The sequence below is a fragment of the Buteo buteo genome, chromosome 2 (genome assembly GCF_964188355.1).
Source record: "Buteo buteo chromosome 2, bButBut1.hap1.1, whole genome shotgun sequence".
In the NCBI taxonomy this organism is placed as follows: Eukaryota; Metazoa; Chordata; class Aves; order Accipitriformes; family Accipitridae; genus Buteo; species Buteo buteo.
Genome location: NC_134172.1, coordinates 77,783,805 through 77,795,818, shown reverse-complemented (window position 1 = coordinate 77,795,818; position 12,014 = coordinate 77,783,805). Strand labels below are relative to the sequence as shown.

General features: G+C 42.4%; 1 protein-coding gene across 2 annotated transcripts in view; it reads left to right on the top strand.

Moving 5' to 3' along the window:
• The first annotated feature begins 1,029 nt into the window (after positions 1 to 1,029).
• The window catches only part of LOC142027214 (peroxidasin homolog), a 47,128-nt gene continuing 36,143 nt past the window's right edge, over positions 1,030 to 12,014 (top strand). The window contains exon 1 of one of the 2 annotated variants that reach the window (XR_012649049.1): positions 1,030 to 1,817. Coding sequence is in view for 1 of the 2 variants with exons in the window: in XM_075020948.1 (XP_074877049.1) it covers positions 1,654 to 1,817 (164 nt within the window). In the remaining variant the exon portion in view is untranslated. The remainder of the gene's footprint in view (positions 1,818 to 12,014) is intronic. The other variant, XM_075020948.1, reaches the window with a different exon arrangement.

Here is a 12,014-nt window from a genome sequence, read left to right as displayed (position 1 = left end):
ATAACCTGCGTTGTCTTTTCTGATGCACATGAAGGATGCACTTAGGTTCTCAAACTGGGATTAAAAGCTGTCATTCACCTGGAGCAATCTGCCCTCAGCTGCCAATTGTTGTTACATAAAGGCTGAAGCAGATAATTTAGCCTTTTACAACCTTTTTTTGTAACAAAGGGTTGGGTGGCCACTAGAGGACACTCTGCTCAAAACCATAAGTTGGGTCCGCAGGGGGAGCGGGGAAGACTTCAGCGAACTTGCTTGAATTTTAAAGTGATGTTAGGGCAAACAAGCAACAGATTGCCTGAGAACTAGATGCAGAAAACCTGCAGTATAATGTCCTTTTATAGGTGGGAAAAAAATATAATTTTGACCATCTATGATACGAAGTTTGTAAGTGAAACCCCCAAACCCAACGCTCTCTCCGCCTGTGCTCAAGCGACAAAGAATCTGAAGGGAGAAAAGAACTGGGGAGGTTTAAATGTCACCCTTGTTAAGTACTGTTTTGTCATGTTAATTATATTGTAGTTTATGATATAAAGCAGATGTGCAGGTTGATGGGAAACTTGTGTTTGATCTTCCAGGTAATGTGGAGCAGTGCCATGTTTGGTATTCCTCGAGTACCTTTATATCCTAATAAGCATTAATGCCTCGCACTCATTTAGGATCTTGCGTAGTAGTAACTTAAAGTCTAAAGACAAGCTGTTTCCACTCTAAGCTACTTTATAACACTAAAAGGTGATTAATTCAACTGGAAACAAGTCTTCCCTTTTGCATCTCCACTTTGTCATCCAACGGGAGAAACAAACTGAGGTCTGCGTTTCCTGCAGTTCAAACTCAGTTGATTTCATTGTTTCTTTCCCTCTTCACTCCTCAATTGCCTTTAATTTTTCCAAAATCCTGACATTTTTCCAAATGACATCCTTGTAGAAAGAAATTATACTAGCTAAAAGGTCTTTGAAATGAATCAGCTTTTACTCTGCATAAAAAACTTTACAGAATGCATACAATCAGGGTTTTTTGGTCTTTATTTGCAGGTTATTTATCTCTGTTAGTGATCTCCCTTTTAAAATCACTTATCTGTAGCATTCCATGCTCCCGTCAATGGTTGGAAACATATTTTTGTTGGATGTTGTAACTACATGTAATAAGAGACAGCCTCTGTCCTAAAAGTCTTACTGCCTGATACGTTTGACAGGCTGTTAGATAAGATGCTATCCTTAGTTTGCCGAGAGTGTGCTAAGGCAAAAATTTTGACATAAAAAACTTGACCCTGGGCCATCTGCATCCTAGCTCAGCCTTGGAAATACAGGGTCATTTTTTGGTCATTGTTCATGAAGGTGCGTTCTGCATGCTTGCAGATAAATGCCTGAGGAGAAGGTGAGGAGTTAACTTGCTGTTCAAAGTAAGAAACAAGGCAAAAATAAATCAAAATTAAGAGTTTGCATTTCAGCACCACAATTAAAGAGGGGTGGGAACAGTCTGATCTTCAGTGATGTACATAATGGCAGAGAGGGTGGGCGGTTGGACTGTCAAACTGCCTTAATTTAATTGCAAACACATGCTGATGAGTCCCCTCCTCCTGGACCTCAGGGCTGGGAAACTTTTTTTTGTCAGCTCCCCGCAGTTCAGAATTGAGGCAAATACACTCCAGCAAACACCATGCTGATCAAATCTTCAGCTCTTCGAGGCTTTTTGTGTTTTCTCCTCTTGCCTAGTTTCTCCTGCTCCTGTCCTAGTCGCTGCCTGTGCTTCAGGACTACAGTAAGATGCATGCATCTGATGTTGGAAACCATCCCCGATATCCCACCCCAGACAAACATACTGTGAGTAACCATTTCATTTTACTGCCTTTCTTACCTGCTTGGTCTTAAGAAAGAAAACGTCAAGGCCAAAGGCATGCTTTTTTTTCTGCAGAATTGTCTGCATCACAAACTGTTTCATGCTTTTAAAGCATAAAACAGAAACTGCTCTTTTTTTGGCATCAGTTAATTATTAACAGGGCAATCAAGGGAATTGAAAAATGTAGTAAGAATAATGCCAGGGTGATCACTGGAAGACAGTTTTGGAGAATCAAAGGTCAAAAGTGTTAAACTGAGCTTATAGAAAGGTAGACAGTTTACATTTGAGAAGGCTTTGTATGTGGGTGTAGGGGAGAGAGAGGAAATACAGCAGTTCAGGCTTTTGTCTCTACTGAAAAAAACACTTTTCTAATATATACAACACCATTGCTTTCCTAAACTTTAAGTACTGCTTTTTCAGTTTCTATCTGAACAACTATACAAACCAAACTTAAGGCTTATTTGGAAAGCAACAATTGTGGTAACTCACAGATTCCTTGAGAAATAAAATACCTGTTGGCAGGGAGCTGCTGGCTGAGGCCCTTTGAACAGAAAAGGTGGAGGAACAGGGTATGTAACGCTTGGAGAGTCCTAAGAAGCCCTTGCTGATAGATCCAGAAGAGCACTTCCCTGTGATTCTAAACTAATCCTCACCTTAAAGGTGGCTTTAAGATGCAGTGGCATGTGACAAAATACTTCCCTTTGTGCTACTCTTAGCTGATCCCTTGGTTTGGAAGACCTTTTTTGTAAATAGTAGGAAAGACTCATCAAAAATTTGTCTTTATACTCATCCTCCTTAAACTGCTGCCGATTGTAAAACTTTTTCAAGACTAGTTTGAGAAGCTTTTCACTGTGCCTGTAACAGTCCAAATTTGGTCTCAGTCAGAACCTCTATACCAGCATTTCTCCTGTAATCATCTCACTAATATTGCTAATGCATTTTCTCTGCTGGCAGCCTAAGGAACATGATATGGGCAGTATGCTGGCATTTTAATTGCTGCCATCCAGTTCTGCTTTGGTGGATGGAAACTGCAGAGGTTCTAGCATTAGTGGCACACAGGAAAATATCTACGCTTGCTACAGCTGCCAGAGCTATGCTGTTGGGGAGACTGATTGCAGCTGGGCTACTTGGGAGTCACCTTGACACGGGGCAGATCAGAATCTGGACTTGCTCTCTCCCTAGGCTAGTGATGGAGTGGTTATTCTACAGTGTGGAACTGGTCAGTACTCTATGGCTTGTTGCAAACTGTCTGGGTGGTGGTTATCTGCTCTTACAGCAACTTGCAGAGTCTGACTCTCCAAATTGTCACCAAACTTTTTTTCCCCCCTTATTCCCCTGCATCTTGAAATATTAAAATATTTAAAAAACCTTACACTGTTTGATTTCAGCAAAGTAACTTGTTTCTCCTTGTTTAAACATAGATTTTACTGAGAGAAAAGTTTGTTTTGTTGGCTGAACTGAGAAAGCTTAATTTCTGTTCTCTGTTTGAAATGAGATATTTACTGTCCCACTGGATAGCCTGAGTGTGTTTTGGGTAGAGATTCTTCGCAGAGGGAGGGAAATTTACTGTAGTCACCAACTTTTTTTTCAGTACTGCAATGGTGTATTTCTAAATGCACACTGGCAACAGCACACTTCATTCTCTGTGCTGAAGGGGGCAAACCTAACTCTGGTCCATGGCTTGTCCTTGCAGCTTTAGTAAAATTCCAGGTAGTATCTTGCTACAATGTAAGTGGCATTTAGTTGTCTGTAAAACTCAATCTAGAATGGTGACCAGTTTTCCAGTGCAGTGTATACAGTTATCCTAATTCTCTCTCCCCTGCTCTAACTAGTTTACATGTACACTGCTTGTAAATGGTCCACGTTTTGCCTCCTTAACCCTTTGGAAAGCTGGTTTATTTAGTTTAACATGATAGCCCCAACCTTGAATGAGAAACTGTTTTTTTAAACGTTAACTAAATGGTATAGGTGTGAGATATAAAAGTAGTAATATTCCAAAATGAGATGACTGTCTTTATAGACTAGTATTTTTTAAGGAGATTTATCTGGTTTATTCTCTTTTAATACTGTCTGCATAATTATAAGCAAACCCCATACTGATGAGCAGAGATCCCCATAGATACAAAGACATATGAGCCTGGTAAGTGTTCTCTGTTGGCAGCTCATGTGCCTTTGTATGGTGTGTGGCCTGACTTTCTAACTATCTTGAAGATCTAATGTATGTAAATGCATTTGCCAGCCAGCATCCCATTGTATCTGTTATAAATAGCATTTGAATAATTAAACTTTTTTTAATTGTGAAAGATCAAAGAATGCTTCTTAACCAGGCCCCTGACGACTCTAGCTTTTTGGTATGTTAATCTTTCTCCTGGGAGGACCGTTGTGTCAGAATGAACATTCAGAATTGTAGCAAGAGTAGTCTTGATCGTGGAGTTATTCTGAGTAGAAAATGTGGGATTGTGATATTTTCCACATTTGCTCTTTGGTATGAATAGGACCAAGTCTGTGACTCCAGATACAAACACCAATCCAGATACAAACACCGATTCCAGGCTCCAGCTCGGTTCCCTTGCAGAACAGCTGCAGTTTCCAGATGGAGTTTGCTTTGAAGTTGGGAGTTTGGGACTTTCTGACCTCCGTGACTCCGTGCCACCCTCTCTCTAACAATCCTTGAAGAGTGGGGGAGTCTTCTAGCTGGCACACACTGTGCTTCAACAAGCCCCACTGGCAGATGGCCCCCTCGGGGCCGTAGCCAGCTGGCGTAACTTAGAGCAGCCCATAGCCTTCTCCGAGCGATGCTGGGATTGGCATGGAACCAGTTCCAGGATTGATGAGCTGTTACTGGCTCCTCTTTGGTCACCATTTCCCTCCTCCCTTCGCAGTCCCAGCTGGGTGCAGCTGAGGATCTGGCCCAATGTCTGGTTTTAGCAATAGACTCTTTATCTTTGGTAATGAAGTCTGTTTGTTTTATCCTGAGCAGAGAATAGGATGGCAGGAATGGCTACACGTGTATAGATAAGTAAGCTATAAAAATTCATGGTGTATAACTGCAAACGTATTTTGGCTGCTGTCTCTTCAACTGGAACATGATTACCCAGATGTGATCTGCTGGTTACCGCTGGGATTCAAGCAGTTCTTTTTGCCAGCAGCCCAAAGAAGGGAACAGCTGTGAAACATACACTCAGAAAATTTCAATAGGTCTTTAACCTTCTAAGTCATTTGTTCTACAGTGTGACATTTAAAACAATAAACGTTGAAATGTGTGGGCATGAGTAGAAGAAATCCATGGAAAGAAGTTCCCCCCTGGCTGGCAGCTAATGGATTGCAATCCAATTATCCATGGGTTATTCTCCTTTCTGCATTATGCATAGCACATAATGAATGAGTACTTCTAGAGAAACATAGCTGAGGGCACAAGCAAAGGCGGTGCAGTATCTGGGATCTGAACACATCGCTGGCATGAACTGAAGGTGACCCAGTTGTTCACAGACCTGGTTGCTAATTGGGCAGTGTAAGCATGGCCAGCTTGACAAGTTTTGTTTCCCATCGTTGTTGTGCTGCGTGTTTGGTGGCCGCTCGGTTCCTTTCTTCCTCCCACAGGTCATTACACTGCAGTAGCGAAGGCTGTAGTAGGACAGGGTATAGCTCTCTTAGTCTATCTTAAGAAGCATAGTTTTGAGAAGGAACTTTACACGTTTGTTGGGGAAAGGTTTACTGAGCAAATGAGTTCTTGGAAATGCTGCTCCCTTTGTGGTCTCTGTCGTGCGCTTTGGGTTGGAGAATGGATTACTCATTTCCTCTGCGTGTGATAGTCTTATATGCAGCCATTAAATGCACACCCACGCATTCTGGATACGCCAGGTGTGATCTCTTTCTGACTTCTTTCTCTGTAGTATTTAATCCTCATTAAATCTTTTAGAGGTGACCAGAGTGTTCTGTATGTTCTGTTTATAGAAGTCCCTTCATCAGAAGAAAAATAGGGAGGGAAGGTATTTAAAACATGTTTTCCTTCCTAGAAACATCCCAGCATCTTGTGATGAAAACATCCTAACTCTTGGGATTGTAGCTACCTCAAGGGTTTAGAAATCCTGCCTTCACTGAACTTCACAGTGCTTCATCATCTGGTTCCCACTTGAGTATTTGCATTTTCATTGACCTCACCACATCCTTCTCCCCATAGGTATACCAGGATTTTTTCCTGTGCTCTTTAAGAAGAAGTCAGCATTTTTTGGTGAAAGAATGTGTGTGTATTCTGGGTAAAGACTTGAACAGTCATGCTCTTAAAAAAGAAAAAACCTGACACTTAGGCTACGTGGGACTCGGTACTAAAGAATGCCCCAGCAGTTCATTTAAGCTGACATGGTGCTACTGCTTCTTAGACTCTATGAAAAAAAGTAAATATATCTTTACGCTCTGAAATGTTCTTTTACTCCTTCCAGATCCAGGTCAGAACACAGTTCAGCAGGAGGGAAAGTTGTCTTCATTTGACGCGGGCAATATCTTGAATAGATGGTACAAAGGAAATATGCATTAGGTTAAGAGAGTCCTGCTCGTTGCTGACATGAATGCCCAAGAATAGACTTAGCTGGTTTGATTAGGATCAGAATCCTAATCTCCATACCAGCTGTTAATACAGAATAGCTCAAATTATCTAAGATTGTTGAGGTCAACAGTTTGCTGTGTAATCTCCCTACTTGAATATGTGTCCAGGGCCAAAACTGTTTTGGAGATACTCCTTGCTCCTGCCTTTACTGGCAAGAGCTAAAGGGATGCCCTGTGGCAGGCGACGAAATGATTCCACAGGGATGAAGAACCAGCAGACCCCTCCTGCCCTAGCACTGCCTTCAGGGCCAGGCTCTGAAGTGCAATACTGACGCCAGCTTATGTGCACCGAAAAGGTGGCATCAAAACAGCTTGGTACATTGACTGTTGAATTACTGTCTTGCCCCAGCTGATGCAGAGGGAGCCTCTTTGAAAAGCTAACCCCTGTTTGTGGGAACTGAAATCTTAAAAAGCTGGTTTCAGGAATGCCTGTGGTAATTTCTTAATTAAAAGCTAGCGTGTCCATCCCTAAAACTTCAAAATGTAAGCAGTGTGCCAGTGCAACAGATAACAACAGCCTGTTCTTCAGCACGAGGTTCTCTGCATCTGCTTGCTCTTCAGTGTTTCAACCATGATCGTATAATCTCATTTACTGGTATTTCCATGGTGAGCATATTTTCCTTCCTCTTCCCTCTTTGAACAGTCAAATCTTCATGTCTTAAGCTGGTATGCCCCAAAATAGGCAGGACTTGGAAAAAACCCCAGCCCCGAGCCTCCCTGCGGTCTCCTCATCTGTCTAGCAGAGATGGCAATGCTCAGCTGTCCATGTAAGGATTCAGAGATGAAGGCTGTCATTTATTAAAGCCATTTGGGGACTCGTGTGCGAGAGGGACATTCCTGAGTTGGGGAGCTGATGACAGTGAATCTGGAAGACTTCATTTCCATCTCAGCAAGGCTGTTTTCCCTTCCTGCCAGGACTGGAGCTGTTTGGCAGGATGGGGGAACCTGCAGAGCCGACTCCGATGGTCTACGGATAACTAAGAGAAAAAAGCATCTTTCTGATAAATGTTCTGGCTCTTCTTACATACGGGAAACTTGACCTAAAAATTGTGTTTAGGATGTCTTTCACATCCCCCCTTCCCCAGGAGACACTGGAAGGAACCTCAATGTCTTCTCTCTGTTTGTAAAGCCACCTTTACTCTCTGTCTCTTTGTTGATAATGATTGGGTGGCTGCCACTTACTCAACCAGTTCTGGGTGAAATGGGCCAGAACTGCCAGCATCACTGCTGTGCACAACGTTTTGAACACAAAAGATGCTTCAGTGAAACAAACCCAGTAATTTCCATGGAACTGCAGTAAAATACCTCTTGTAGCTAATTATCTGCTTAGTTAACATAGTAATACATGATTCTGTAAAAGCCTAAATAGATTAAACAGAAGTGGAAGTTTCTTGTAAAAGCCATTGATTGCTTTATATGCTAATCACTGATAATTATTTAACGCAATGCTTTCAGGAACGATTGTTCTGTTAGCAGCTGAGAGGATCAGAAAGATTCAAGTGTCGTTCTGTAAAGACCTGATTCCCCATCCGTTTCCAAGTTCCGGCATTCTTGGTAAGCCTCTGCAATGGGGTTAAGAGTTCCCAGAGTCAGAAAAGGTGAGTTATTTCAATAGCAGATCCTAGATTATCTACGTATGCCAGCCCAGTTTCCCGTCAGAGCTATGGTGCTTTGGCACGAGGGTTTGGTGAGGTCTTCTGCAGAGCCAGTCAAGCTGGTATTGTCCGGAGGGATCAGTATTGCATGATGCAGGACAACTGCTGTCCCAGGCCTCCAGGGACTGTGGATGTGAAGGTAAAAAAGGATCTGGGATCCTCTAGCAGCAGATATCCCCTTTGTTCCTTGTGGAAAGGTATCTTAGAATCCCAGACTGTTGGCCTTGAAAACATGGTGGAGAGTTAAATCACAAAAGATATTTTTCCTCCCCATTTTGCAAATTCCAAGGTGGAAAGAAGGAGGTGGGAGTGAGGGAGCCCAGCTGCTGGTGTGCACAGCCGCTGGAAGGGGCTGGCATGGGAGAAGCTATGTGGCGGGTCCCCGTAAAAAGCACGCTTGTTTGTGAAAAGAAACGTAAAGTTTCCAGAGCGAGTGCCCTGGGAATACAGAGAAACAAGCGTTTCTGTGTAAGAGGGGACAAACTCTGTAGGGAATGTTCTCAATCAATACATGTAAGCCAGGAATTTCCCAGTGCAGCCCTCCATGGCATTCATTACCAGCTTAAGCTTCAGGCTAAGGCAAGGTCTGGAGAAAAACCACTGTAGATGAGCCAAAGTGTTGAGTTTATTTTAACGTATTGGTAAGGAGGAAGGTGTGCGTTCCTCTGTGTCTCCAGGGGCTTGCTTTGCTGTGTAGGGACATCCACACCAGTGTCTTTTTACTGCTGTCTTGGGTACAGGGAGCAGAATAGTCGAGTCCATCCTTCTGCCTCCAGGGCAGGATCCATCTACCTAAACCACATGTGGCTAATGTCTGTCTCACCTGCAGTCCACCTGGGTGTTTTATTAGCCTTGCTATTTACGATATTTTAAAAAGAAAATCTGAATCTGTGGTTTTAGTCAGTGACTATTTGCCCTTTTCCATTTGTAGCAATGTTCTGACATCGTTATTGTACCTATGGCTAAATAAGCCATTTCGGTTCTTTTCATTGTCATGTTTTCTAGACTTCAGATCATTCCCATTGCTTTCCTCTGGATTCTTTCCAGTTAATTCACATCATTTCTTGAAATTAAGTGCTCAGAGTAGACATGCACTGTTTCAGTTCCCCTTTTTGTCTGTGGAGAAAGCTGTTGCCTTCATGTGATGGAGAGCAAACCGAAGAGTGAACTTTCCAAAGGAGCGCAAGACAGCTGGGGTCCAGGGACTCATTTGAAGGTCTTATCTGGAACAGAAAAGAGAAGAGAAATCAAGATATTTCATTAAAATAATAAACTAAGTTTTATTATATGCTCCTTGGGGGTGGTGTGGGGGAAAAGTTCCTGCATGAAACCAGACCCCCATTGCTTGCTCATCAGTGGGAGCTATGAGGAGGCATCTCTCCATCCATGTGCTTAGCAGGAGCACTACTAAGAGATGGTTCAGCCAAGTGACAGCCGTGAGACATCTGTTAGTGAAACAGGGTCACTCCTGCCAGGTTTTGCAGCCCAGGTTTGCTTTATTGCACTCGCAGGTGAAGAAACCTGCCACCTGGGAGGTCAGACTTGCTTAGGGAGCTGGAAACCAGGTGCAAACTTCCACAGCACCACTTCCAAGGAGTTGTTTTCGGCAAGCAACCGTACTGAAAGCAACCCTGGGAGTGGAGGAGCTTGTGTTTTTTATTTTTCTGGGTTTTAAGTCACCTGTGGTTCTGGGTTTTGCTTTTTGTGTCAGCTGTGGAAGCTGTGTGCTTATGTGTGAATGCTGGGGTGTGAAGAATTGCAGTTATCTTTGTTCATGAAAACAGTCTGATTTTTTTTTTTCCACCTGCAGCCTGTGACCCAAAGTGGTATTTTACACTTCACTGCCTGCTTCCCGCTGCTTTCCATGAGCATCAACAGCTTCAGCCCTGACCCCTGTGTATTTCTTCCATTTATTTGTTATGTTCCCTATTACCTGTAGCCAGCTGCCTGGACTAATTACACAGCTCTTTACAGCCCCCTGGGGCAGACAGAGTTGGTGTCTGTGCGTTAACAGTGTAGAAATCAAGTTTGCATTTCTTCACCTTTTTTCATGATCTAGTCTCTCCTCCTTTCCTTTTAATGAGGCTGCGGAGAATAGTCAGTGTGTTGTGTTACCACCTTTGCCAATGTTTAATTGTATTTGGCTTTATGGTGTCAGCTGTTGCCTTGAAAAATCCATACAGCTATCCTCAAATTCACATCAGCAGGGAAGAGGGATATGTAACACCTTCCAACAAGAAGAGCAAGAATCGTACATTTGAAGCAATGCAAGTAAAGCCAAACACGCCAGAAAATGTCAAAGGTAAAGTTACTGTTAAAAACTGCAATTCCAAAGGGTCATCCTTGGGGACCGCAGTTTGCACTGGACAAATGGTGCTTGTAAATTACAATTCCAACACTTTTTTTGAAATATTGAAACTGTGTTCCTTCCTGCCCTCTAACTCTTCTCTGTGCAATACTTGCCACTAAGAAAGGGGAGAGACTTCTCACTTCATTAGTCTTTTCATTCCTTTATTCAAAGTTGAAAAGTTAGACAGGAAACACACAACAGAAAAGACAGTGTTCCACTGGCGGGCGTGTATTCTGTTGCATTCAGTGATAACAAAGGGGTAACAAGGCAGAGATTTAATTATTTCAGTGTAACCTGAGTTAAGTAAAAATACCATGCATACTCTGCCTAAAAAGTAAGAAAATTTATTGGGAATTTTTTAACATAAAATAACTAGTTTGGCAAACTGTTAAGCTAAAGAAACATTACATCTGAAGGTAAAATCATCTTTACTTACTGTGTATCCTCTTCTCCAGTACTTGCTCAAAGATGTTTCAGCCCCCTTGGATACTCACTGTCAGTTCGAGTTTACAGCCACCTGCAATGAATGCACCTCTTTCTAATCTTAATTTTATAACGGCTGCGATTCTTGTTGATGCCTGTTCTAAAAATAAGTGTTAAACTTCTAGCTATTTCTAGAATTCTTTCTTTAAACTCTGCCTCCAAATGCTCTGTAACTTACCACCAGAATGACAGGCAATTCAGCATGTTCATGTGTTTTTTCATCTTAAAGCAAATGCCCTTAAAAGGCTGTCTTAAACCAAGAAATAGCTGTGTATTCTCTAAATGTGATAGATCAGGCAGGGTAGGAGAAAAAAAAGCAGCTTCACTGTTGTGCTTTGGATAGAAACTAGCAGCAAAAAACATTTGTCAGTCTTTTGTGATTTGTTATAATAGGCTGGAAGGTGCCAAATCAATGCACATTCCCTATAGAAGTGTTTCTACTTGGTTAACCAGGTTAAACCACTTAGCTCTTATTTTATTATCTCATTAGCAATCAAAAACCCATGTTTTAGGGCTCCAAGTCAATGTCGTTACATGGACAGCCCTTGAAATTTGCCAGAATCCCCTGGACTCCACTAATTGTAATTGAAGTTGGCACAAATTTGAAATGAAGGCAGCGATAAGCTGTTCTGAGTCTTGGAGCATTGCGGAGCAGAATGTGAAATGCTTGTAATATGAGGTTATTTAATCAGATTTAACCATTTTAGGGCAAAGATAATTTTGCTAGGGAGCTAAAAAATGGGCCCACATGATGATACACATTCCTCTACAAATCAGTATGAGATGCAAGTGTAATTGCATGTGAACTTGGGGTGTTGAGCAGCAGACCTTGTCCGGTGTTCATGGAAATGATCACTCGAGTCCTTTCAGTCTTTAGTTCTCCATGAAATTAAAATGAATTTTGTAAACATAGGCTTGCTCTGGCTTTTGGCTGACTTTGCAGACAATAGTAGACCCCAGTCATCATCCCCACTCCTTCTCCACTCCCTTCCCTGGTCTTTGTCTCCATTTCTCCAGTTCATGTAGGCCTGGTACGATAGACTCTCCCAGGAGCCCTCCTCCCTTCCTCCCTGGATGATGCTGATTGCTAA